The 23,906-nt window shown below is 45.3% G+C and overlaps 1 protein-coding gene across 5 annotated transcripts in view; it reads left to right on the plus strand.

Moving 5' to 3' along the window:
* The window catches only part of C2CD3 (C2 domain containing 3 centriole elongation regulator), a 96,241-nt gene that overhangs the window by 12,023 nt on the left and 60,312 nt on the right, over nucleotides 1-23,906 (plus strand). For all 5 annotated transcript variants that reach the window (XR_005557062.1, XM_039346458.1, XM_039346456.1 and 2 more), the window contains exons 6-16: nucleotides 535-667; nucleotides 1,528-1,638; nucleotides 2,586-2,730; nucleotides 4,024-4,187; nucleotides 6,591-6,818; nucleotides 7,323-7,435; nucleotides 9,495-9,613; nucleotides 12,879-13,001; nucleotides 14,957-15,427; nucleotides 21,131-21,282; nucleotides 22,089-22,332. Coding sequence is in view for 4 of the 5 variants with exons in the window: in XM_039346458.1 (XP_039202392.1) it covers nucleotides 535-667; nucleotides 1,528-1,638; nucleotides 2,586-2,730; nucleotides 4,024-4,187; nucleotides 6,591-6,818; nucleotides 7,323-7,435; nucleotides 9,495-9,613; nucleotides 12,879-13,001; nucleotides 14,957-15,427; nucleotides 21,131-21,282; nucleotides 22,089-22,332 (2,003 nt within the window). In the remaining variant the exon portion in view is untranslated. The remainder of the gene's footprint in view (nucleotides 1-534; nucleotides 668-1,527; nucleotides 1,639-2,585; nucleotides 2,731-4,023; nucleotides 4,188-6,590; nucleotides 6,819-7,322; nucleotides 7,436-9,494; nucleotides 9,614-12,878; nucleotides 13,002-14,956; nucleotides 15,428-21,130; nucleotides 21,283-22,088; nucleotides 22,333-23,906) is intronic.

A 23,906-nucleotide genomic window follows, 5' to 3' on the forward strand; every position in this document is an offset into this window, starting at 1 on the left:
GGGGTTCAAAATTCAAACGCTTGGCAACTGACTCGTCTTTACGACGGTTGCCAAGTGTCCCAGCGGGTCAGGTGATCCCCTTTTGTGACCTTCTAGTAAACAAAATCAATGGGGGAAGCCAGATTCACTTAACCACCAGGTTACTAACTTAACAACCGTGGTGATTCACTTAACAGCCATGGCAAAAAAAGGCCATAAAATGGGGCAAAACGGGATTCAAATAGGTGAACCACCGGTTCTCTGTGTAGATGCCGCTTCCGGAAGTCCGTTCTGGGCCCGGGCAACAAAAAAATGACCTACCGGTTGCGAACTGGCTGAATCCCATCCCTGGGCAAAACTCACTTAACAACTGTTAAAAATTTGGGCTCATTTGTGGTCATAAATCGAGGACTATCTTTATTTCAATTTTTTTATCTCTCTTTTAAAGGCCGTATTGCATTTGAATCCCGGAAAGAGGATCACGGTCGGCCGGAGTGGTTGGTGCCCTTTGTTTTTAATTTTAATTATGTTTTTCATGTTCTCTTTCTTCCCAAGACCTTTTGGACCGAGGGAACCGCTTGCGAAATGCGATGGCTGTGTCCGCCATGACAGCCAATCCGGATCCCGTCATAGAACTGTACGAAGCTCGACCTTCCGTAAAGCAGGACCCCTCCCGACCAGCTGGAAAGTGAGTGTGGGCAGGCAGGAGGGAAGGTTTGTGTCTCCAGCGTTTAATAAATAATAATAATAATAACAATAATAATAATAATGTTGGAAGGGACCTTGGAGGTCATCTAGTCCAACCCCCTGCTCAGGCAGGAAACCCTACACCATTTCAGACAAATGGCTGTCCAGTTTCTTCTTAAAAACTTCCAGTGTTGGTGCATTCACCGCTTCTGGAGGCAGGCAGTTCCACTGGTTAATTGTCCTCACTGTCAGGAAGTTTCTCCTTAGTTCTGGGTTGCTTCTCTCCTTAATGAGTTTCCATCTGTTGCTTCTTGTCCTGCCTTCAGGCTCTTTGGAGAATAGCTTGACTCCCTCTTCTTTGGGGCAGCCCCTGAGATACTGGAACGCTGCTATCCTGTCCCCCCTCGTCCTTCTCTTCATTAAACTAGACATACCCAATTCCAGCAAGTGTTCCTTGTATGTTTTAGCCTCCAGTCCTTTAATCAGAATAGGGAATGCCAGAGCTGGAAGGGAACTTGGAGGTCATCTAGTCCAACCCTCTGCTCAGGAAATCCTACACCATTTCAGACAAATGGCTGTCCAGTCTCTTCTTAAAAACTTCCAGTGTTGGAGCATTCCCCGCTTCTGGAGGCAAGTAGTTCCACTGGTGAATTGTTCTAACAGTCAGGAAGTTTCTCCTTAGTGACGGTTTTTCTGAGAAACTTGAAGCCGAGGCAAAATCAATCTGTTTTAATTTGTGTTATATAGGTATTGTTCTTCACCTCACTTTAAAGGATCACATTTTCTCTCCACAAAATGCTTTGGGTTCTGATATTTTGTCGGGATTCCTTTCCTTTTTTTTAATTCTAATATTATCTCCAGAACTCTGAAGAATCCCGGCCTTATGTGTGAAGACCCTCTTGAGCCATTGCGGGAATGTTCGGAATTTGATTTGGATGCTGAGAAAAAAGCCATTGAGCTCCTGCTGGGCAGGTGAGATATATTGGTTTGGCTCCCGTTTGAAAAAAAAAAAATGCCTCAGGAATCTTGCAAAATTTGTGTTCCTGGAGCAGTCCTCAGATTACGATCACAAACATTCTGTTGCTAAGTGAGGCAGTCGTTTAAGGGAGTTTTTACCCCCTTTTGCAGCCTTGCTTGCCGCAGTTGTTAAGTGAATCGCAGTAGTTGTTAAGTTGTTAACGTGGTTGTTAAGTGAATCCAGCTTCCCTCTTGTCAGAAGGTGGCAAAAGGGGATGACACGACCCCGGGACATGGCGACCGTCATAAATGCGAGTCAGTTGCCAAGCATCTTGAATTTTAATTGTGAGACCCTGGGGATGTTGGGATGGTTGTAAGTGCGAGGACTGGGTATAAATCACTTTATTTCAGTGCCGTTGTAACTTGAAACCAGGACTCTTCAAACTTGGCAACTTTAGGCCTTGTGGACTTCAACTCCCAGAATTCCCTAGCTAGTCACGGCTGACAGAGGAATTCTGGGAGTTGAATTCTGCATGTCTTAAAGTTGCCACGTTTTTTGATTGGTGGACTTCAACTCCCAGAATTCTTGAGCCAGCATGAGGGAACTTTGGCCCCTTCGTGACTCTTGGACTTCAACTCCCAGAATTCCTCAGCCAGCATGGGGGAACTATGGCTCCTTCATGACTCGGGGACTTCAACTCCCAGAATTCCTGAGCCAGCATGAGGGAACTTTGGCCCCTTCATGACTTGTGGACTTCAACTCCCAGAATTCCTCAGCCAGCATGCCTGGCTGAGGAATTCTGGAAGTTGAAGTCCACAAGTCATCAAAGGGCCAAAGTTTGAAGACCTCCGACTTTAAAGAGTCACTAAATGAATGGTTGTAACTTGAGGACCACCTAGATAGAATATCGTAGCCTTTATAAGAAGTGCACCTGTGGAGTTTTGTCTTCCTTTATCCGCAGTTCTGATTTATCTCCGGATCATCTTGCGGACGTGGCGGGCTCTCCTCCCGGGTCTCTTTCGCCCGCGAGCCACTTGTACGACAGTGAATTGAACGACCCTCACTACGACCAGAGTCTCTTGGAAAATCTGTTCTACGCAGCTCAGGTGAGTAGAAAAGGTGTGTGCAGGGCTGAACGCAGCTTTATGGGGTAATAGTCAGTCCCCTATTATTCCAAGTCCCCTCTCTGGCTAGAAAAGTGTTACTTTTGACTTGGCAACTGTTAAGACTTGTGGACTTCAACTCCCAGAATTCCTCAGCCAGGGGCTCCAAACTTGGCAACTGTCTACAAGAAAAGAAGCCAGCTCAGAGAGCACCAGGGACCCCACAGTCGTTTCCTTCCTCCTCCTCCTCCTCCAACTCCACCCCCTTCTAGCACTGACAATGTTACCTAGCTGGTTCATGAAACGTCTGCAAGAAAACCACCCAGCTCAGAGAGCACCAAGGACCCCACAGTCTGTCCTTCCTTCCTAACTTCCTTCCTTCCTTCCTTCCTTCCTTCCTTCCTTCCTTCCTTGTAGCAGTGATGATGTGACCTAGCTGGATCATGAAATGTCTACAAGAAAATCACCCAGCTCAGAGAACACCAAGGATCCCACAGTCTGTCTTTCCTTCTTTCCTTCTTTCCTTTCTTCCTTCCTTCCTTCCTTCCTTCCTTCCTTCCTTCCTTCCTTCCTTCCTTCCTTCCTTCCTTCCTTCCTTCCTCTTCCTCCTCACTTCTAGCACTGATGATGTTACCTAGCTGGATCATGAAATGTCTACAAGAAAATCACCCAGCTCAGAGAACACCAAGGATCCCACAGTCTGTCCTTCCTTCCTTCCTTCCTTCCTTCCTTCCTTCCTTCCTTCCTTCCTTCCTTCCTTCCTTCCTTCCTTCCTTCCTCTTCCTCCTCCCTTCTAGCAGTGATGATGTCACCTAGTTGGATCATAAAACATCTGCAAGGAAGCCAAGCTTGGAGAGCACCTCCACAGTCCTCCTCCTCCTTGCTTCCCCTCTTCTTCCTCCTCCTCCCCTCTGTAAACCCCACTCCTTTCTACCACTGATGACGTTACCTAGCTGGGTCATGAAACGTCTGCAAGAAAACAGCCAAGCTGAGAGAACACCAGGGACTCCACTGTCCTCCTCCTCCTCCTCCCTTCTAGCACTGATGATGTTACCTAGTTGAGTCATGAAATGTCTGCAAGAAAACAGCCAAGCTCAGAGAGCATCAAAGACCCCACAATCCTCCTCCTTCTCCTCCTCCTCCTCCTCCTCCTCGCACTGATAACGTTCCCTAGCTGGGTCACAAAACCTCTGCAAGGAAAAAGACAAGGTTAGGGAGCACCAAGGACCCCACACCTTAGCCCTGAGCTACGAGTATTCCCTTGTAATGTTTGTTTTTCTTGATTATTTTCCTCAGAAATCTGACGGCAGTTTCAGTGACCTGTTTAGTGACGAGGAGGAGGAGGTTGTTTCTTCTGGGAAACTAAGTCGGCCGCAGGGCACAAAGCTGCAGACATCACCAAAGGCTTTCGAATCGAGTCCTCGCAGGCGGAAAGGGAAGGCCTTGCAGACGAGAGCCAGGTAAAACCGTTGTTCTGGAATCCTCTTTCTGCCACGTGCAGCCTCTGAGGATGTTCAGTTCAGGTCTCATCCTTTAACCCAGGGGGTCTTCAATCCTGGCCCTTTGATGACTTGTGGACTTCAATTCCCAGAATTCCTCGTCGGCCAGGCATGCTGGTTGAGGAATTCTGGGAGTTGAACTCCACACCTTTTAAAATGGCCAAGGTTGAGTTACACCAGTTTAGCTCTTTCTGAGTTAGCATTATTTCCCCCTCACATTATGTCAGGGGTCTTCAAACTTGGGCCTTTGATGACTTGTGGACTTCAACTCCCAGAATTCCTCAGCCAGTGTGCCTAGCTGAGGAATTCTGGGAGTTGAAGTCCAGGGGTCTTCAAACTTGGCCCTTTGATGACTTGTGGACTTCAGCTCCCAGAATTCCTCAGCCAGGCACGCTGCTTGAGGAATTCTGGGAGTCGAAGTCCACACCTTTTAAAATGGCCGAGGTTGAGTAACACCAGTTTAGCTCTTTCTGAGTTAACATTATTTTCCTCACATTATGTCAGGGGTCTTCAAACTTGGCCCTTTTATGACTTATGGACTTCAACTCCCAGAATTCCTCAGCCAGTGGGCCTGGCTGAGGAATTCTGGGAGTTGAAGTCCAGGGGTCTTTAAACTTGGCCCTTTGATGACTTGTGGACTTCAACTCCCAGAATTCCTCAGCCAGGCACGCTGGTTGAGGAATTCTGGGAGTTGAAGTCCAGGAGTCTTCAAACTTGGCCCTTTTATGACTTGTGGACTTCAACTCCCAGAATTCCTCGTCGGCCAGGCATGCTGGTTGAGGAATTCTGGGAGTTGAACTCCACACCTTTTAAAATGGCCGAGGTTGAGTTACACCAGTTTAGCTCTTTCTGAGTTAGCATTATTTCCCCCTCACATTATGTCAGGGGTCTTCAAACTTGGCCCTTTGATGACTTGTGGACTTCAACTCCCAGAATTCCTCAGCCAGCGGGCCTGGCTGAGGAATTCTGGGAGTTGAAGTCCAGGGGTCTTCAAACTTGGCCCTTTTATGACTGGGAGTTGTAGTCCACAAGTCATAAAAGGGCCAGGATTGAAGACCCCTGCTTTAACCTGAACATTGCAGATTTTCAGTATACATCTCAGCTGGTCAGCAAAGGATACAATTTCCGCAGCTCTCTCCTTTCTTCTCTTATCTGGAGCTGATAGCCAAATACAGTAGATTGAAGTGCCTCTTTCGGTACAAAAAAAATAACATTTTGTGACAATACATAATAACAGAGTTGGAAGGGACCTTGGTGGTCATCTAGTCCAACCCCCTGCTCAGGCAGGAAACCCTATACCATTTCGGACAAATGGCTGTCCAGTCTCTTCTTAAAAACTTCCAGTGTTGGAGCATTCACCGCTTCTGGAGGCAGGTAGTTCCACTGGCTAATTGTTCTCACTGTCAGGATGTTTCTCCTTAGTTCCAGGTTGCTTCTCTCCTCGCTTCTTGTCCTGCCCTGAAGTGCTTTGGAGAATAGCTGATCTTCTTTGTGGCAGCCCCTGAGATATTGGAACGCTGCTATCATGTCCACCCTGGTCCTTCTTTTTACTAAACAGAACATCAGAGCTGGAAGGGACTTTAAAGGTCATCTAGTCCAACCCCCTGCTCAGGCAGGGGAAAAAATGTACCATTTCAGACAAACGACTGTCCAGGCTCTTCTTAAAAGCCTCCGACGATGGAGAATTCACAACTCTTGGCGGCATGGAAAATAACAGAACACCTTTCTTTGGCTACCTTTTTTCATAAATTAAGTTGAATTTGTGGTGCCGCTTCCGTCAATGAGTAATGCTCCGGTCGCAAGATTGAAAACTGGTCATAAGTCACCTTTTTCAGAGCCGTTCTAATTTCGAACGGTCACTAAACGGTGTGGTAATTCGAGAATCACCTGTAATACACCTGGTGATGCATGCAAGCATTTTAATTACAAGACCTCAGAGTGGTTTTAAGGCTGTTTCACTTAAAACAGTAGTTCTCAACCTGTGGGTCGGGACCCCATTTGGGGTCGAACGACCATTTCACGGGGGTCGCCAAACAATGCAGTCCGCCATTTTTTCCCCCCTTTTCCTTAGCTGTGCTCCTCCCTTTTATTCTATTGGCTTTGGAAAGCCAATCGAATAGACTCTCTTGAATAGAGTCGAATTCTATTGGCTTTCCAAAGCCAATAGGAATTGTCCAGGCTGTCTCTGCCCTGCTGAGCCCGCCAAAAGTCCCATTCTGCAAATGGTGCTGCACCAGTTGAGTAGTCCTCTACTTACGACCGGTTGAGTAGTCCTTGACTTATGACTGGTTGGGGGTCACGGCATTAAAAAGGTTGAGAACCACTGACTTAAAAGGTCCTTCAGTTCCGTGTTTCTCTTTGCAGCCGTTCCCCTGCTCAACCCACTCCTCATCCGTCGTTCAGCGAGTCCACAGATGAAATCCAAGCTGTCAGTCTGAGCCTTGACAGGCTGGCCCTACTGGGCCGGATCCACCTAGCCAGAGTGGTGATTGACAGCTTCAGAGGGGTGCCCCCAGAGGACAGCACTCCGAGTACCCCCAATCTGAAGAGCCCCCGTGGGAAACCGCCCAGGCCAGCTTTGGCTAAGAGGAGGTGAGAGTTTTAATCAGCCCTGTCAACTCGCTAGATCTCATAGGAATTGCTCTTTTAATCGGAGAGCAGAGGCTTCCACAAACGATAAGGGGGGGGGGAGATCTCTTCCAAAGATCATTTTTAAGGTGGAAGTTTGGTCTAGTGGTGAAGGCACCAGGGTAGAAACCAGGAGGTGTGAGTTCCAGTCCCGCCTTAGACATGAAAACCAACTGGGTGATTTTAGCCCAATCATCAGGAGACGGTGAGTTCTAGTCCCGCCTTAGGCGTGAAAGCCGGCTGGGTGACTTTGGGCCAATCACCAGGAGACGGTGAGTTCTAGTCCTGCCTTAGGCATGAAAGCTGGCTGGAAGACTTTGGGCCAATCGCCAGCTCACAGGATTGTTGTTATGCGCCTCGTGAATTAAGGAACGGATTAAGTCTCCCAAAGTTTTGGCCAGTCTTATTAAAAACACCGAAGGTCGTTGAACTGCCTCCATTTATTTCCACAATTTCTTCTCTGCCTAGGACGCTCTTTGTGGAGTATCACTTTCCCGTGGGAACTTCAAAAAATGGGATAGGCCAGACAGCCGTAACTACGGAGATTGTCCGGGTGGCTTCCAGTAGATTCTCAGCAGACGGTAAGACTTGAGTGGGAAGGCCACCATTTTCCCCATAATCCCGCGTCGGATCGAGCGGAGCCGGTTGTTATATTGTCCACAGCGACCGTGACTGCCCTTTTAGAAACTCAGCAACTATTTAAATAAATGTTTTCATGGCGGGAATTTAAATGTATACAGTCTTCCACTTCCAATGGAGACGAGAATTTCCATTGCTGAGGAAGGCTGTGTTAGTTGCAAAGTCGTGTCCGACCCATCGTGATCCCATGGACAACATTCCTCCAGGCCTTCCTGTCCTCTACCATCTTCTGGAGTCCCTTGAAGCTCATGCCTATGGCTTCAGTGACTCCATCGAGCCCCCTCATTCTCTGTTGTCCCCTTCTTCTCTTGCCCTCCATCTTTCCCAGCATCAGGCTTTTCTCCAGCGAGTTCTTCCTTCTCATTAGGTGGCCAAAGTACCTGAGTTTCCGCTTCAGGATCTGGCCTTCTCAAGAGCAGTTGGGGTTGATCTCCTCCAGGACTGACTGGTTGGATCTCCTTGCAGTCCAGGGGACTCACAGGAATCTTCTCCAGCACCATAATAATAATAATAATAATAATAATAATAATAATAATAATAATAATAATAATAATAACAACGTTGGAAGGGACCTTGGAGGTCATCTAGTCCAACCCCCTGCTCAGACAGGAAACCCTATACCATTTCAGACAAATGGCTGTCCAGTCTCTTCTTAAAAACTTCCAGTGTTGGAGCATTCACCGCTTCTGGAGGCAGGTTGTTCCACTGGTTAATTGTTCTAACTATCAGGAAGTTCTCCTTAGTTCCAGGTTGCTTCTCTCCTTGGTGAGTTTCCACCCGTTGCTTCTTGTCCTGCCTTCAGGCGCTTTGGAGAACAGCTTGACTCCCTCTTCTTTGGGGCAGCCCCTCAGATATTGGAACACTGCTATCATGTCCCCCCTCGTCCTTCTTTTCGTTAAACAGTTCAAAGGCCTCCATTCTTTAGCGCTCAGCCTTTCTTATGGTCCACCTTTCACAGCCGTGCGTTGCAACTGGGAAAACCATGGCCTGGACTATACGCACTTTTGTTGGCAGGGTGATGTCTCTGCTTTTTAATATGCTCTCTAGATTTGCCATAGCTTTCCTCCCCAGGAGCAAGCGTCTTTTAATTTCTTGGCTGCAGTCCCCATCTGTGGCGATCTTGGAGCCCAGGAAGATAAAATCTGTCACTACCTCCATTTCTTCCCCATCTATTTGCCAGGAATTGAGAGGGCCGGATGCCATGACCTTGGTTTTCTTAATGTTGAGTTTCAAGCCAACTTTTGCACTCTCCCTGTGGAGCGTGGATGTTTTATTGCCAAAACTAGCTAACATCATCGGCGCCCGTCGATGCGATAAGGGAGCCCTGCCCAATTTTTACGACCATTTCTGCCACATGTCAATGAAGATTTTCAGTTATCCACGGTTCTTTTTTAGTTTGAGAAGACAGCTGGACTTTATTTATTTATTTTTGAGGAAAAACAAGCTGCTCCTTTGCAAATTGAGAATGTATCTCTATCCTGAGTCTATCCTGATTGCTCTTCTTCTTCTTTTTTTTTTTTTAATACCACTGCAGACATCCTAGATCAGCGGTTCTCAACCTGCGGGTCGGGACCCCATTTGGGGTCGAACGACCATTTCACGGGGGTCGCCAAACAACGCAGTCCACTATTTTTTTTCCCCTTTTTCTTAGCTCTGCTACTCCCTTTTATTCCGTTGGCTTTTGAAAGCCAATAGAATAGACTCTCTTGAATGGAGTCTAATTCTATTAGCTTTCAAAAGCCAATAGGAATTGTCCAGGCTGTCTCTGCCCTGCTGAGCCCGCCAAAAGTCCCATTCTGCAATCGGTGCTGCACCCGTTGAGTTGTCCTCGACTTACGACCGGTTGAGTAGTCCTCGACTTATGACTGGTTGGGGGTCGCGGCATTAAAAAGTTTGAGAGCCACTGTCCTAGATTCTTTCTTGAGTCTTCTTCTACCGAATCCTTGAAATGTTGACTTTGGAAGTGCTTTTTCTACCTTTTCTGTTTTGTTGTGTCTGCAGGGGTGAAGTTTCAACAACGCCACGTGTTCCCTGTCCACTTCAATGGCTCCATGATCACCCATTGGTGGAAGTCGCCCCTCGAATTTAACTTGTTTTTGAAGAAAGGCACCCAAAGGAAGGTACTGTCATTTTCCATATTATCCTTCTGGATCAGTGGTTCTCAACCTTTTTAATGCCGCAACCCCCAACCGGTCGTAAGTCGAGGACTACTCAACCGGTCGTAAGTCGAGGACTACTCAACTGGTGCAGGACCGTTTGCAGAATGGGACTTTTGGCGGGCTCAGCAGGGCAGAGACAGCCTGGATAATTCCTGTTGGCTTTTGAAAGCCAATAGAATTAGACCAGTGGTTCTCAACCTTTCTAATGCTGCGACCCCATAATACAGTTCCCCATGTTGTGGTGACCCCCCAACCATTTATACATCACCGGGTGCCAGGGGCATGGCCAAAGAAAAGGGGAAAAAATGGCGGACAGTGTTTGGCAACCCCCGTGAAATGGTCGTTCGACCCCAAATGGGGTCCCGACCCACAGGTTGAGAACCACTGAATTAGACTCTATTCAAGAGAGTCTATTCTATTGGCTTTCAAAAGCCAATAGAATAAAAGGGAGTAGCACAGCTAAGGAAAAGGGGGGGGAAATGGCGGGCTGCGTTGTTTGGCGACCCCCGTGAAATGGTCGTTCGACCCCAAATGGGGTCCCGACCCACAGGTTGAGAACCACTGTTCTGGATGAAAAGTAATTAAAGGGAAGTGGACTTATTTTATGATTCATTGCAGGACAGGACCAAAACCCCGGTGGGTTAAACCAAGACTCTTCCAACTTGGCCCTTTGATGACTTGTGGACTTCAACTCCCAGAATTCCTCAGCCAGGCACGGGTGCCTGGCTGAGGAATTCTGGGAGTTGAAGTCCACAAGTCATCAAAGGGCCAAGTTGGAAGAGCCCTGAGTTAAAACAACACAGAATTGTTAGTTTAGCCAACATCCGTCTTTGTGCATCTCGATATCTTGAAGGCGGGGGGCCCCAACTGACTTTAATAGATATTATTTGTGGGAGGTTTTTTTTAGCGTGCGCCTTTCACGTCACACGTCGCTGTGTTTTAGCCTGCATTTTGATTCCTTTTTAAAGCCATTTCAGCACTGCTGACTTGTAAAAGGGGGGTGAAAAATGTCTCAAATCCTCATCAAATCCTTACTCGTTCGTAGACTAGTGTGTGGAGAACATACACTGCAATTAATTAATTAATTAAAATGCAAAAGAAAGGATTTGCGTGTGCGTATGCATGCACATATATTAATAACACCCATCCACACCCACACTGAAAAACGTGACTTTTCACATTTATGACTGTTGCAGCATCCCCTGGTCAAGTGATCGAAATTCAAAGGCTTGGCAACTGACTCCTATTTATGACGGACGCAGTGTCCTGGGGTCATGTGATCCCCTTTTGTGACCTTCTGCCAAGCAAAGTCAATGGGGGAAGTCAAATTCACTTAACAACCGTGTTACTGATTTAACAACTGCCGTGATTCACTTAACAACACAGACAAGAATCTAAAATGGGGCAAAATCCACTTAACAAATGTTTCACTTAGCAACATTAATATATTTGTGTGTGTGTATGTATATATGCATGCATATCTATCTATCTATCTATCTATCTATCTATCTATCTATCTATCTATCTATCTATCTATATAGGTCTTTGGTTATTCGGGTTTTCTGACATGGGAGAAAACTCAAATAACCAAAGACCTACCTACATACAAACACCCTCAGAAAACAAATATATATATCTGTATCTATCTATATCTCTATATCTGTATCTATCTATCTACATTCACCTATCTCTATCTCTCTATCTCTATCCGTCTCTCTGTGTCTGTCTGTCCGTCTGTCTGTCTTTCTGTATCTATCTATCTATTTATCTATCTATCTATCTAATTATATCTATATATCTATATCTATCTACTTTCACCTATCTCTATCTCTCTATATCCATCTCTCTGTGTCGGTCTGTCTTTCTGTACCTATCTATCTGTCTATATATCTGTATCTATATCTATATCTCTGTCTCTATATCTATCTATCTATATCTATCTACATTCATCTATATCTCTCTATCTCTATCCGTCTCTCTGTGTCTGTCCTTCTGTCTGTCTGTCTGTCTTTCTCTATCTATCTATCTATCTATCTATCTATCTAATTATATCTATATATCTATATCTATCTACTTTCACCTATCTCTATCTCTCTATATCCATCTCTCTGTCGGTCTGTCTTTCTGTACCTATCTATCTGTCTATATATCTGTATCTATATCTCTATTTCTATATCTATCTATCTATATCTATCTACATTCATCTATATCTCTATCTCTATCCGTCTCTCTGTGTCTGTCCTTCTGTCTGTCTGTCTGTCTGTCTGTCTGTCTTTATCTATCTATCTATCTATCTATCTATCTATCTATCTATCTAATTATATCTATATATCTATATCTATCTACTTTCACCTATCTCTATCTCCCTATATCCATCTCTCTGTGTCGGTCTGTCTTTCTGTACCTATCTATCTGTCTATATATCTGTATCTATATCTATATCTCTATCTCTATATCTATCTATCTATATCTATCTACATTCATCTATATCTCTCTATCTCTATCCGTCTCTCTGTGTCTGTCCTTCTGTCTGTCTGTCTGTCTTTCTGTATCTATCTATCTATCTATCTATCTATCTATCTATCTATCTATCTATCTATCTATTTATCTAAACACACACACACACACACACACATACATGCATGCATGCATGCATGAGCGCACACACACAAACATTTCCTGCCTGAGCAGGGGGTTGGACTAGATGACTTCCAAGGTCCCTTCCAACTTTATTACTATTACTACTAAATTACTAAAATATCTAAGGGGGTTAGAATCAATCCTACAGTGCAAAGTGCAGACTTTTGAGCAGTACCTGGCCCTAGACACGGAGATGGAGTCGGATTGATCTGATACTAGCATTTTAAGATAAAAACGAATTAGAATGGCCAGGTATTTAATAAAAAGTGCAAATGGCAACTCCTGGTGTGCAGATAAATATTCTCAAATATTTATCGACTCTGCTCTGTGATGCCTTTGACACTAAATTCTACTATCCAACATTGATCACGTTTTTGCTAAGTTTCAACCGCGCCTTGCGGTTTAGGAGTCCCTCGGCTAAGTAGTCTGACCGGGGTCACCCCAATGAACACTACAGAGTTTATGCTGTGTGTGTACACTCTTCATAGACGCAGCATAAATAGAGAGTTCTGCGCAATAGGGATTGTGTAGCACCCGCAAGAGAACTGTGCAGAATGCACGTAATTTCTCTCATTGTGACCTTTAGCCAGCGTTGATCGGCACGGCAGCCTTTCCCCTTCGTGATGTTCTTCGGTCCGAGGATTTATTCGTCAGCCGTGAATTGCTGGTGAAAGAAAACGGTGTCCCAGGACAATTGGGGCCTTTACAGGTATAGAATTTGCTTCTGACTTTTTTTTTTTTTAATTTCTAAAATCCTGGGCAATAACCCTTGTTTCGTCATTCCACATTTGGATAGCATTTTTCACGGGTGGAAGAGCACGTGAGGGTGTGATTGCACAACCCACTTGTGGAAGATTGGTCCCTAAAGTCAGGGTGGGTTATTTCTCACATTATCCAAGTAGATTTGCCAAGTAGGGCTACACCTGTTGTCAAGGTGACTTCTGCTTACACAAAACAAGAATATTTTGGTTATTAAATTTAGATACTAAATGTAGACCACAACTGCAGCCAAGAAATTAAAAGACGCTTGCTCCTGGGGAGGAAAGCTATGGCAAATCTAGACAGCATACTAAAAAGCAGAGACGTCACCCTGCCAACAAAAGTGCGTATAGTCAAGGCCATGGTTTTCCCAGTTGCAACGTACGGCTGTGAAAGCTGGACCATAAGAAAGGCTGAGCGCCAAAGAATGGAGGCCTTTGAACTCTGGTGCTGGAGAAGACTCCTGCGAGTCCCCTGGACTGCAAGGCGATCTAACCGGTCAGTCCTAGAGGAGATCAACCCCAACTGCTCTTTAGAAGGCCAGATCCTGAAGTTGAAACTCAAATACTTTGGCCACCTAATGAGAAGGAAGGACTCGCTGAAGAAGAGCCTGATGCTGGGAAAGATGGAGGGCAAGAGAAGAATGGGACGACAGAGAAGGAGGTGGCTGGATGGAGTCCCTGAAGCAGGAGGCGTGAGCTTCAATGGACTCCAGAAGATGGTAGAGGACGGGAAGGCCTGGAGGAATGTTGTCCATGGGGTCGCAATGGGTCAGACACGACTTCGCAACTAACAACAAATTTAGATATTTAGAAATTATTAGAAAATAAGAATATTATATTGTATTGTTAACCAGCTGATATAAGAACTTGGGATGAATTGTGATGAAGGGAATTGGGGTTATTGAAAACTTGGAGATTATAAATATTCAACATTAAATTTAAATAGTAATGGGAAGTTAAAAATTGGGAAAATAACTTAACCAGGACATGGATTGTCTAAAAAGATTGAATGTTAAAATGACTAATGATACGTATAAAGCAGGAGTAGGCAACCTTGGCCCTTTTATGACTTGTGGACTTCAACTCCCAGAATTCCTGAGCCAGCCATGCTGAGGGGAAAGGGAGAGGTTTCCAAGCTAAGCCATGCTGGCTGAGGAATTCTGGGAGTTGAAGTCCACGAGTCATGAAGGGGCCATAGTTCCCCCATGCTGGCTGAGGAATTCTGGGAGTTGAAGTCCAAAAGTCATGAAGGGGGTCATAGTTCCCCCATGCTGGCTGAGGAATTCTGGGAGTTGAAGTCCACGAGTCATGAAGGAGTCATAGTTCCCCCATGCTGGCTGAGGAATTCTGGGAGTTGAAGTCCACCAGTCATAAAGGGCCCATAGTTCTCCCATGCTGGCTGAGGAATTCTGGAAGTTGAAGTCCACGAGTCATGAAGGGGCCATAGTTCCCCCATGCTGGCTCAGGAATTCTGGGAGTTGAAGTCCACGAGTCATGAAGGGGTCATAGTTCCCCCATGCTGGCTGAGGAATTCTGGGAGTTGAAGTCCACGAGTTATGAAGGGGCCACAGTTCCCCCATTGCTGGCTGAGGAATTCTGGGAGTTGAAGTCCACGAGTCATGAAGGGGCCATAGTTCCCCCATGCTGGCTCAGGAATTCTGGGAGTTGAAGTCCACGAGTCATAAAAGAGCCAAGGTTGCCTACCCCGGTATCAGTGGTCCTCGGCTTACAATAGTTCAGTTAATGACCGCTGCAGTGGCCTCTTGAAAAAGCACCTTTGGGACAACTGGGACCTGGAGGATGGTGGATGGAGAACCTCCCTAGACGTTTAGACGTTGGGTGGTAACGGGCCAGGGTTCCCTCAATCCTCTTAACAGCGATGTCTCTAACTTCCACGAAATAGGTGTCTGTGGAGCTTGTTGCGGCCAACAAAGACGTCTCCAACATCAAAGCAAGCAGCGCATCGCCCAGAGCCCCCGTCGGTTCCGTCCGGAGCCACGGCGCCATTTTGCAGGAGGCTGAAAGCAGCCCCTCTTCCTATACCAGAAGCCCTCAAAGGATCCGCCAGGTCCCAGCGAGAAGCGAAGATCCTTTGCCAGCGGCTTCTCCGAGGTCCCCCAAGGACGTGGGTCGGCAGCCGGTCCCTCCGCCCGTCTCCCGCAACCTCCTGATGCAGATAAGCCCCTCGGAAGAGGAAGGAGCGCTGCTGCACGTCCTCTTGATGGTCTCGGAAGGGCAGATCAGTCTCCCTCCCAACGGGGGCCTGGACCTCGCTTGCAACCTGTACTTAATCTGCAAGCTCTTCAGCACCGAAGAGGCCACCAGGTCTGCTGTCGTGTGGGGGACCCCGCGGCCCACCTTCCACTTTTCTCAGGCAAGTCACGGCAATGTCCGTGGGTGTGGGTTCGCCAAAGACGCAGGTCTCCCGTTCTCCGTCGTCCGTTGGCTCCTTACCTCGAGGTCGAGGAGCGGGAGTCTGTTGTCTCTCTCCTAGTCACGTATAAATTTAATAGTAATAGTAGTAGTAGTAGTAGTACTAGTAATATGTAGGGGTGTAGGTCTATACATATGTTGTATATAGTATGTATATGTTGTATATAGTATGTTTAGGCGTGTGTCATGTATGTGTTCACTTTGAGAGCGGGCAACTAAATTCCATTTTTGATGTGTATCGTGCCCACAGTAAAAAATGACAATAAAGGTTACCTTATCTATATAAAATAATAATAATTATAATTATAATAATAATTTGCCATTAGTCAATTGCAAAAGGCGGCCTTACTAGGAACTGCTTCCATCCTGCGACGATATCTGTAATACCATCAAACATCCACATCTGCCTATCCCAGGTCCTGGGTAAGGACTCGATAGGTAGACAAAATGCCAAATCCAGTCTGAACATCTGGCTGACTGTGTGATGATTGATAATAATAATAATAATAATAATAATAATAATAATAATAATAATAATAATGATGATGAAGATGAGAGCTATGCCAGAGGTTCAACCATACTGGACAGGTCTCATCAGAGGAGTCAGACAAAGAGTGTCTCTCCCATAAAAAATATGGTGAGACGTAAATTTCAGAATGCCATACCGGCTCGGACGTCGCCCGGGTTAACAAGGTCCGCACTAGATATTGGAGTTCCTGGATATCTGGTGAAAAATGGGTTACAGGACTCAGGACTGTTGGCTGAGCAACCAGGGCCAGCAGCTGCAGAACTACTGGAAGAAAAGGTGTTTACCCGTCGCAGATACACAGTGATGGAAAACAAAGAAATAATGATCTGTTACTACAGATCAAGTCCAACAAGACGAGAGGATATCTAAAACGAATGCACCAGTTCTGGAAAGAACAACATCCAGAATCAGAAATAACAGAACAGAGACTAGCAGATCAACGCCCGATTTATAACACTAAATAAAGTATTCACAGAAACAGAATTGGACGAACTGCAAAGGTTTACCCAGGGCAAAGAAATCAAAGCCTTACCAGAAGTAATTCAGAATGTAGAGGCAAACCAGGGGGAGTTGGCAGTGAAGGAATCTAGCAAAGATATACAACTGTTCTCATTTGGAAACCAGGCACCTCTACCTCAGGAAGAACAAAATCCTCTAACTAAAGAAATAAAAGAATTGAAACAAAGAATAACTGAGCATCTAGAACAGCACAAAAACAACAGAATAAGGCTGCCTGCATTGAAGCTTGTTCCAAAGAAACAGCTAGCACAAGCATTAAAAGATGCAAATACTGCAATATCAAGTATAAGCACCAAATTCACTGCAAGAAACAAACCAACTAATGTACAGCACAGCTGCAGTTATAACAGAATACCTGGGATGCAAAATCAACAAAGAAGAAAAACAAACGAACAGTGCACCAGAAAAATGGAAGGTTAGACTAGAAAATAAGATCAGCAAGTTAAGATCACATGCAAGCAAGCTAGAACAGATGAAAGAAAAGAAGCTGAAGAACAAGAAGACCAAAGAATACCTAATCAAGAAATACCACTTAGAAACAAGGAAGATCAAGGAAGCACTGGAAATAATAAAGCAACAAATAACAGCTATAGCCAGGAAAATCAGTAGATATGAAGCTCGAATTGCAAACTATAGGCAGAACCTCCAATTTCAATCCAATCAGAAACGTTTCTACCAATCCATCAATGGAGAAACTGCAAGAATCAGTCAGTACCTGACAAGGAAGAAACAGTGCAGTTCTGGAAGCAGATATGGGATAACCCAAAGAAATACAACAAGGATGCGGCTTGGTTAAAAGAGGTGGATGCAAATAAAACAGAAGTTGAAATGAAAGAACTAGTAATAACAACAAAAATGGTAGAAAAAAGAGCAAAGAAAATCAAAAATTGGTCAGCACCAGGTGAAGATGAACTGCATGGGTTTTGGTTGAAACATCTAACTGTTATACACCCACTCATTGCCAAGCAATTCAACAATATACTACAAGGAGGAGAAATTGAAAAGTGGCTAACAACTGGGAAAACCTACCTAATAATGAAAAATCCAGCAAAAGGGGCAACACCAGGTAACTACAGGCCAATTACCTGCTTACCAACAACTTTCAAATTACTAACTGGTGTAGTAGCTGATGCAGTGCAACAGCATCTAGTTGAAAACAATCTCTTTCCACCTGAGCAGAAAGGAAACCGCCCCAATAGCAGAGGAACAAAAGATCAACTCCTAATAGACAAAATGATCTTGGAAAACTGCAAGAGAAGGAAGACCAACCTGAATGTGGCATGGATTGACTACAAAAAGGCATTTGACTCTCTGCCACATGATTGGATAATAAAGTGCCTAGAAATAACAGGAGTCAGTAGAAACATCAGAAAATTTGTGCAAAGATCGATGGCACAATGGAAGACACAGTTGCAGATCAATGGTGAGAGGCTGGGAGAGGTTAATATCAAGAGAGGAATATTTCAAGGAGATTCATTATCACCATTACTATTTGTTATTGCACTGTTTCCTCTGTCAACAATACTGAATAACTCAGGACATGGCTATCAAACATCAAAAACATCTGCCAGACTATCCCACCTCCTTTATATGGATGATCTGAAGCTGTATGGAAAAACATCATCTGAAATAGAATCGCTGCTCAACACTGTCCGTATATATAGCCAAGATATTGTAATGGAGTTTGGCTTGGACAAATGTGCCACACTTACTATCAAACAAGGAAAAATAGTGAAAACTGAAGGAATCAAGATGCCCCACGAAAAATAACATTAAGAGTCTGGATGAGGAAGAGTACTACAAATACTTGGGTATCCTTCAAGCTGACAACATCAAGCACACTGAAGTCAAGAAAAAGATTAGAGGTGAATACATCAAGAGAGTGAAGAAGATCTTAAAGTCCAAACTCAATGGAGGAAATACCATAAAGGCAATCAACACCTGGGCAATCCCAGTCATTAGGTACACAGCTGGAATAGTGGACTGGACTCAAGCAGAACTAAAAGCAATGGATAGGCAGACCAGAAAAATAATGACAATGAATCATGCCCTTCATCCACGCAGTGACATTGATAGACTTTATCTACCAAGGCAAATAGGTGGGCGTGGAATGCTACAAGTACATCAGATGGTTGAAGAAGAAAAAATGGCTTTGGAAGAATATCTGAAGAAGAATGATGAAGATGCACTGAAATTAGTATATCAGGAAGGCTTACTAACTACTGGAGAGACCAAACTGGCCTTCAAGAAAGACCAAATGAAGAACAGAATAGAGGCATGGGAAGACAAAGCACTACATGGCAAACATGAAAAAAATAGCTGGGAAAGCAGATAATAACCTGGCAATGGCTAAGAGCAGGAAAATTGAAGAAAGAGACCGAGGGACTAATTCTGGCTGCACAAGACCAAGCCTTAAGGACAAATGCATACAAAGTCAAAATTGAGAGACAGCAACAGACAGTAAGTGCCGCCTATGCAAAGAAGCTGAAGAAACAGTGGACCACTTGGTAAGCTGTTGCAAGAAGATTGCACAGACTGACTACAAGCAGCGGCATGACAAAGTAGCAACAATGGTGCATTGGAAGATCTGCAAAAAATATCATTTGCCTGTAAGCAAAAACTGGTGGGATCATAAAATAGAGAAAGTCATAGAAAATGATAAAATTAAACTGCTCTGGGACTTCAGAATTCAAACAGACAAGCACCTGCAACATAACACCCCAGACTTAACAATTGTCGATAAGAAAGACAAAAAAGTCTGGATAGTGGACGTGGCAGTGCCTGGAGATAGCAGAATAGAAGAGAAAGAACTGGAGAAGATAACAAAATACAAAGACCTACAAATAGAAATAGAAAGACTGTGGCAAAAGCAAGCAAGGGTAGTACCAATAGTCATAGGCTCCTTGGGTGCAATTCCAAAACAACTGGAGCACCACTTGAACACCATTGAATTGACAAATTCGCTTTTAGTCAATTGCAAAAGGTGGCCTTATTAGGGAATGCTTCCATCCTGCGACGATATCTGTAATACCATCAAACATCCACATCTGCCTATCCCAGGTCCTGGGTAAGGACTCAATAGGTAGACAAAATGCCAAATCCAGTCTGAACATCTGGCTGACTGTGCGATGATCGATAATAATAATAATACTAAACAACTGGTGGGATCATAAAATAGAGGAAGTCATAGAAAATGATAAAATTAAACTGCTCTGGGACTTCAGAATTCAAACAGACAAGCACCTGCAACATAACACCCAGACTTAACAATTGTCGATAAGAAAGACAAAAAAGTCTGGATAGTGGACGTGGCAGTGCCTGGAGATAGCAGAATAGAAGAGCAAGAACTGGAGAAGATAACAAAATACAAAGACCTACAAATAGAAATAGAAAGACTGTAGCAAAAGCAAGCAAGGGTAGTACCAATAGTCATAGGCTCCTTGGGTACAATCCCAAAACAACTGGAGCACCACTTGAACACCATTGGCATTGACAAATTTGCTATTAGTCATTTGCAAAAGGCGGCCTTATTAGGAACTGTTTCCATCCTGCGACGATATCTGTAATACCATCAAACATCCACATCTGCCTATCCCAGGTCCTGGGTAAGGACTCGATAGGTAGACAAAATGCCAAATCCAGTCTGAACATCTGGCTGACTGTGCGATGATCGATAATAATAATAATAATAGCGTTGGAAGTGACCTTAAATTTCATCTAGTCCAACCCCCTACTCAGGCAGGAAAACCTATACCATTTCAGACAAATGGCTGTCCAGTCTCTTCTTAAAAACTTCCAGTGTTGGAGCATTCACCGCTTCTGGAGGCAGGTGGTTCCACTGGTTAATTGTTCTAACTGTCAGGAAGTTTCTCCTTAGTTCTAGATTGCTTCTCTCCTTGATGAGTTTCCACCCGTTGCTTCTTGTCCTACCTTCAGGGGCTTTGGGGAATAGCTTGACTGCCTCTTCTTTGGGGCAGCCCCTGAGATGTTGGAACACTACTATCCTGTCCCCCCTTGTCCTTCTCTTCATTAAACTAGACATTCCCAATTCCTCCAACCGTTCTTCGTATGTTTTAGCCTCCAGTCCCCTGATCATCTTTGTTGCTCTTCTCTGCCCTCTTTCTAGAATCTCAACATCTTTTTTACATTGTGGTGACCAAAACTGGATGCCGTATTCCAAGTGTGGCCTTACCAAGGCCTTGTAAAGTGGTATTAACCCTTCACGTGATCTTGATTCTATCCCTCTGTTGATGCAGCCCAGCACTGTGTTGGCCTTTTTGGCAGCTACAGCACACGGCTGGCTCCTATTTAAGTGATTGTCCACTAGGACTCCGAGGTCCCTCTCACAGTTGCTACTATTGAGCAAGGTACCCCCTATGCTATACCTGTACATTTGGTTTTTCTTGCCTAAATGTAGAACCTTTGCTGTTTTCACCCATTGAATTTCATTTTGTTAGATAGCACCCACTGTTCAAGTCTATGATATGTTCAAGTTCAACATATCCTACCTACAGGATATGTCATTGAGAGAAGATGTTGCCAGGCCTTCCTCAAGATTTGTAAGCTGCTCTGCTAACGGTCCAATCCTCCCTCTAGATTACCCCCGTTGCGCTGACATCGAAACATCTGGAGCGGCTGAAGAACAACGTCATGGTGATTGAGGTGTGGAATAAGGTGCTCAGCCCGGGAGGGGACCGGCTGCTGGGACTGGCCAAGCTTCCCCTGCATCAGTTCTACGTTTCGTTCAGGTAAGCATCTTCCTTGGCACCCCAGGGAGAGGGGTAGGCAGCCTTGGCTCTTTTATGACTCATGGACTTCAACTCCCAGAATGCCTGAGTCAGCTATGCTGAACGGAAAGGGGGAGGTTTCCAAGCTGAGCCAGGCTGGCTGAGGAATTCTGGGAGTTGAAGTCCACGAGTCATGAAGGGGCCAAAGTTCCCCAATGCGGGCTGAGGAATTCTGGGAGTTGAAGTCCACCAGTCTTAAAGCAGCCCAGTTTGGCTGGCTGGGGAATTCTGGGAGTTGAAGTCCACGAGTCATGAAGGGGCCAAAGTTCCCCCATGCGGGCTGAGGAATTCTGGGAGTTGAAGTCCACCAGTCTTAACGCGGCCCAGTTTGGCTGGCTGAGGCATTCTGGGAGTTGAAGTCCACCAGTCTTAAAGGCTGAGGAATTCTGGGAGTTGAAATCCACCAGTCTTAACGCGGCCCAGTTTGGCTGGCTGAGGCATTCTGGGAGTTGAAGTCCATCAGTCTTAAAGGCTGAGGCATTCTGGGAGTTGAAGTCCATCAGTCTTAAAGGCTGAGGAATTCTGGGAGTTGAAGTCCACCAGTCTTAATGCGGCCCAGTTTGGCTGGCTGGGGAATTCTGGGAGTTGAGGTCAACTAGTCTTAAAAGCTGGGGAATTCTGGGAGTTGAAGTCCACTAGTCTTAAAGGCTGAGGAATTCTGGGAGTTGAAGTCCACCGTCTTAAAGCAGCCAGGTTTGAAGACCCCTGGCTGTTGAGGAACCTGTCAAGCCAGGCCTGCTGATGGCGTCTGCCTCTTCCCCCTGCAGAGACACCAAGGTTTCCAGCCTGCTGCTTCAAGCTCAGTATCCTGTGCTGGCAGTGGACGGCTCCGTGGACGTGGTCGACGTCTTCTCCGGCCAAAAGAACGGGACCCTGAAGGCCACCTTAGCCATGGGTTCGTCTGATCAGGTCTTGGCGCTGCAGAGAATCAAGAAGGAAGAAGGGCCAGCATCTCCAGCCGTGCCGCGCCCACCGCATGCCCTGGACCCCTTCCCTGCAGCCCCCCCTAAGGTGCGTCCACAGCTGGGTGTTTATATTTACAGGAGTGGCCAAAATTGTGGAAACCTTTTGGGAAACGTGTCCAGTAGAAATGCCCCCTTTGGTTACGTTTCCACCCATTTTTTTTCCAATTTCTTTATAACTGTAGCCTCTTTCACTTAATAATACTGTTTTACATATAACTCAACCCCCTACTCAGGCAGGAAACCCTATACCATTCTGGACAAATGGCTGTCCAGTCTCTTCTTAAAAACTTCCAGTGTTGGAGCATTCACCGCTTCTGGAGGCAGGTAGTTCCACTGGTTAATTGTTCTCACTGTCAGGAAGTTTCTCCTTAGTTCTAGGTTGCTTCTCTCTTTGATGAGTTTCCATCCGTTGCTTCTTGTCCTGCCTTCAGGGGCTTTGGAGAGTAGCTTGACTCCCTCTTCTTTGGGGCAGCCCCTGAGATACTGGAACACTGCTATCGTGTCACACACACACACACACACACACACACATACACCCCGCTCCTTCTTTTCAGTAGATCAGGTGTATCCAGTTCCCGCAATTGTTCTTCGTAGGCTATAGCTCCTAGGCCCCTCCTCATCTTTGTTGCTCTTTCATGAACTCTTTCCAAAATCCTCACATCTTTTTTGTATTGGGGTGACCAAAATTGGATGCAGTGTTCTAAGTGTGCTCTTACTAGGGCTTTCCAAAGTGGTACTATTACTTGGTGTGATCTCGATTCTATCCCTCTTTTAATATGACCTACAGGAGTGGCCAAAATTGTGGAAACCTTTTGGGAAAAGTGTCCAGTAGAAATGCCACCTTTGGTTAAGTTTCCACCCATTTTTCTTCCAATTTCTTTAATAACTGTAGCCTTGTTCACTTAATACTACTTTACATCACTTTCTGGGCCACTGGTCAACACCAGTGCACCATGACTTTAATTTTATTAAGTTTTACAAGCTCACTCAATGAAAGAACACAAAAAAAACCCCAACCAACTCGATAGCCATCACATAAAACCCTGACAAATGTCCTTCTCTCAGCTTCAAAACAGGACATCAATCACCGGATCCTGCTGTGATCTGATTGGCTCATGGCCAAAACAAGATGACGCCCCATTGGCTCTCTAAACCAATGGTTCTCAACCTGTGGGTCGGGACCCCATTTGGGGTCGAACGACCATTTCACGGGGGTCGCCAAACAACGCAGTCTGCCATTTTTCTTCCCCTTTTCCTTAGCTGTGCTACTCCCTTTTATTCTATTGGCTTTTGAAAGCCAATAGAATAGACTCTCTTGAATAGAGTCTAATTCTATTGGCTTTCAAAAGCCAATAGGAATTGTCCAGGCTGTCTCTGCCCTGCTGAGCCCGCCCAAAGTCCCATTCTGCAAACGGTGCTGCACCAGTTGAGTAATTCTCGACTTACGACCGGTTGAGTAGTCCTCAACTTACGACCGGTTGGGGGTCACGGCATTAAAAAGGTTGAGAACCACTGCTCTAAACGCTCACACTCATTGGCTACAATCAGACAAAGGAAAGCTACCTGAGACCAACCTGAGCAAGTTGTGCTTTTTTTTTTTTCTGGTTGTTTGGCTTATAA

Source organism: Crotalus tigris, unplaced genomic scaffold (genome assembly GCF_016545835.1).
Source record: "Crotalus tigris isolate CLP2741 ecotype Arizona unplaced genomic scaffold, ASM1654583v1 scf7180000017997.644853, whole genome shotgun sequence".
NCBI classification, from domain to species: Eukaryota; Metazoa; Chordata; class Lepidosauria; order Squamata; family Viperidae; genus Crotalus; species Crotalus tigris.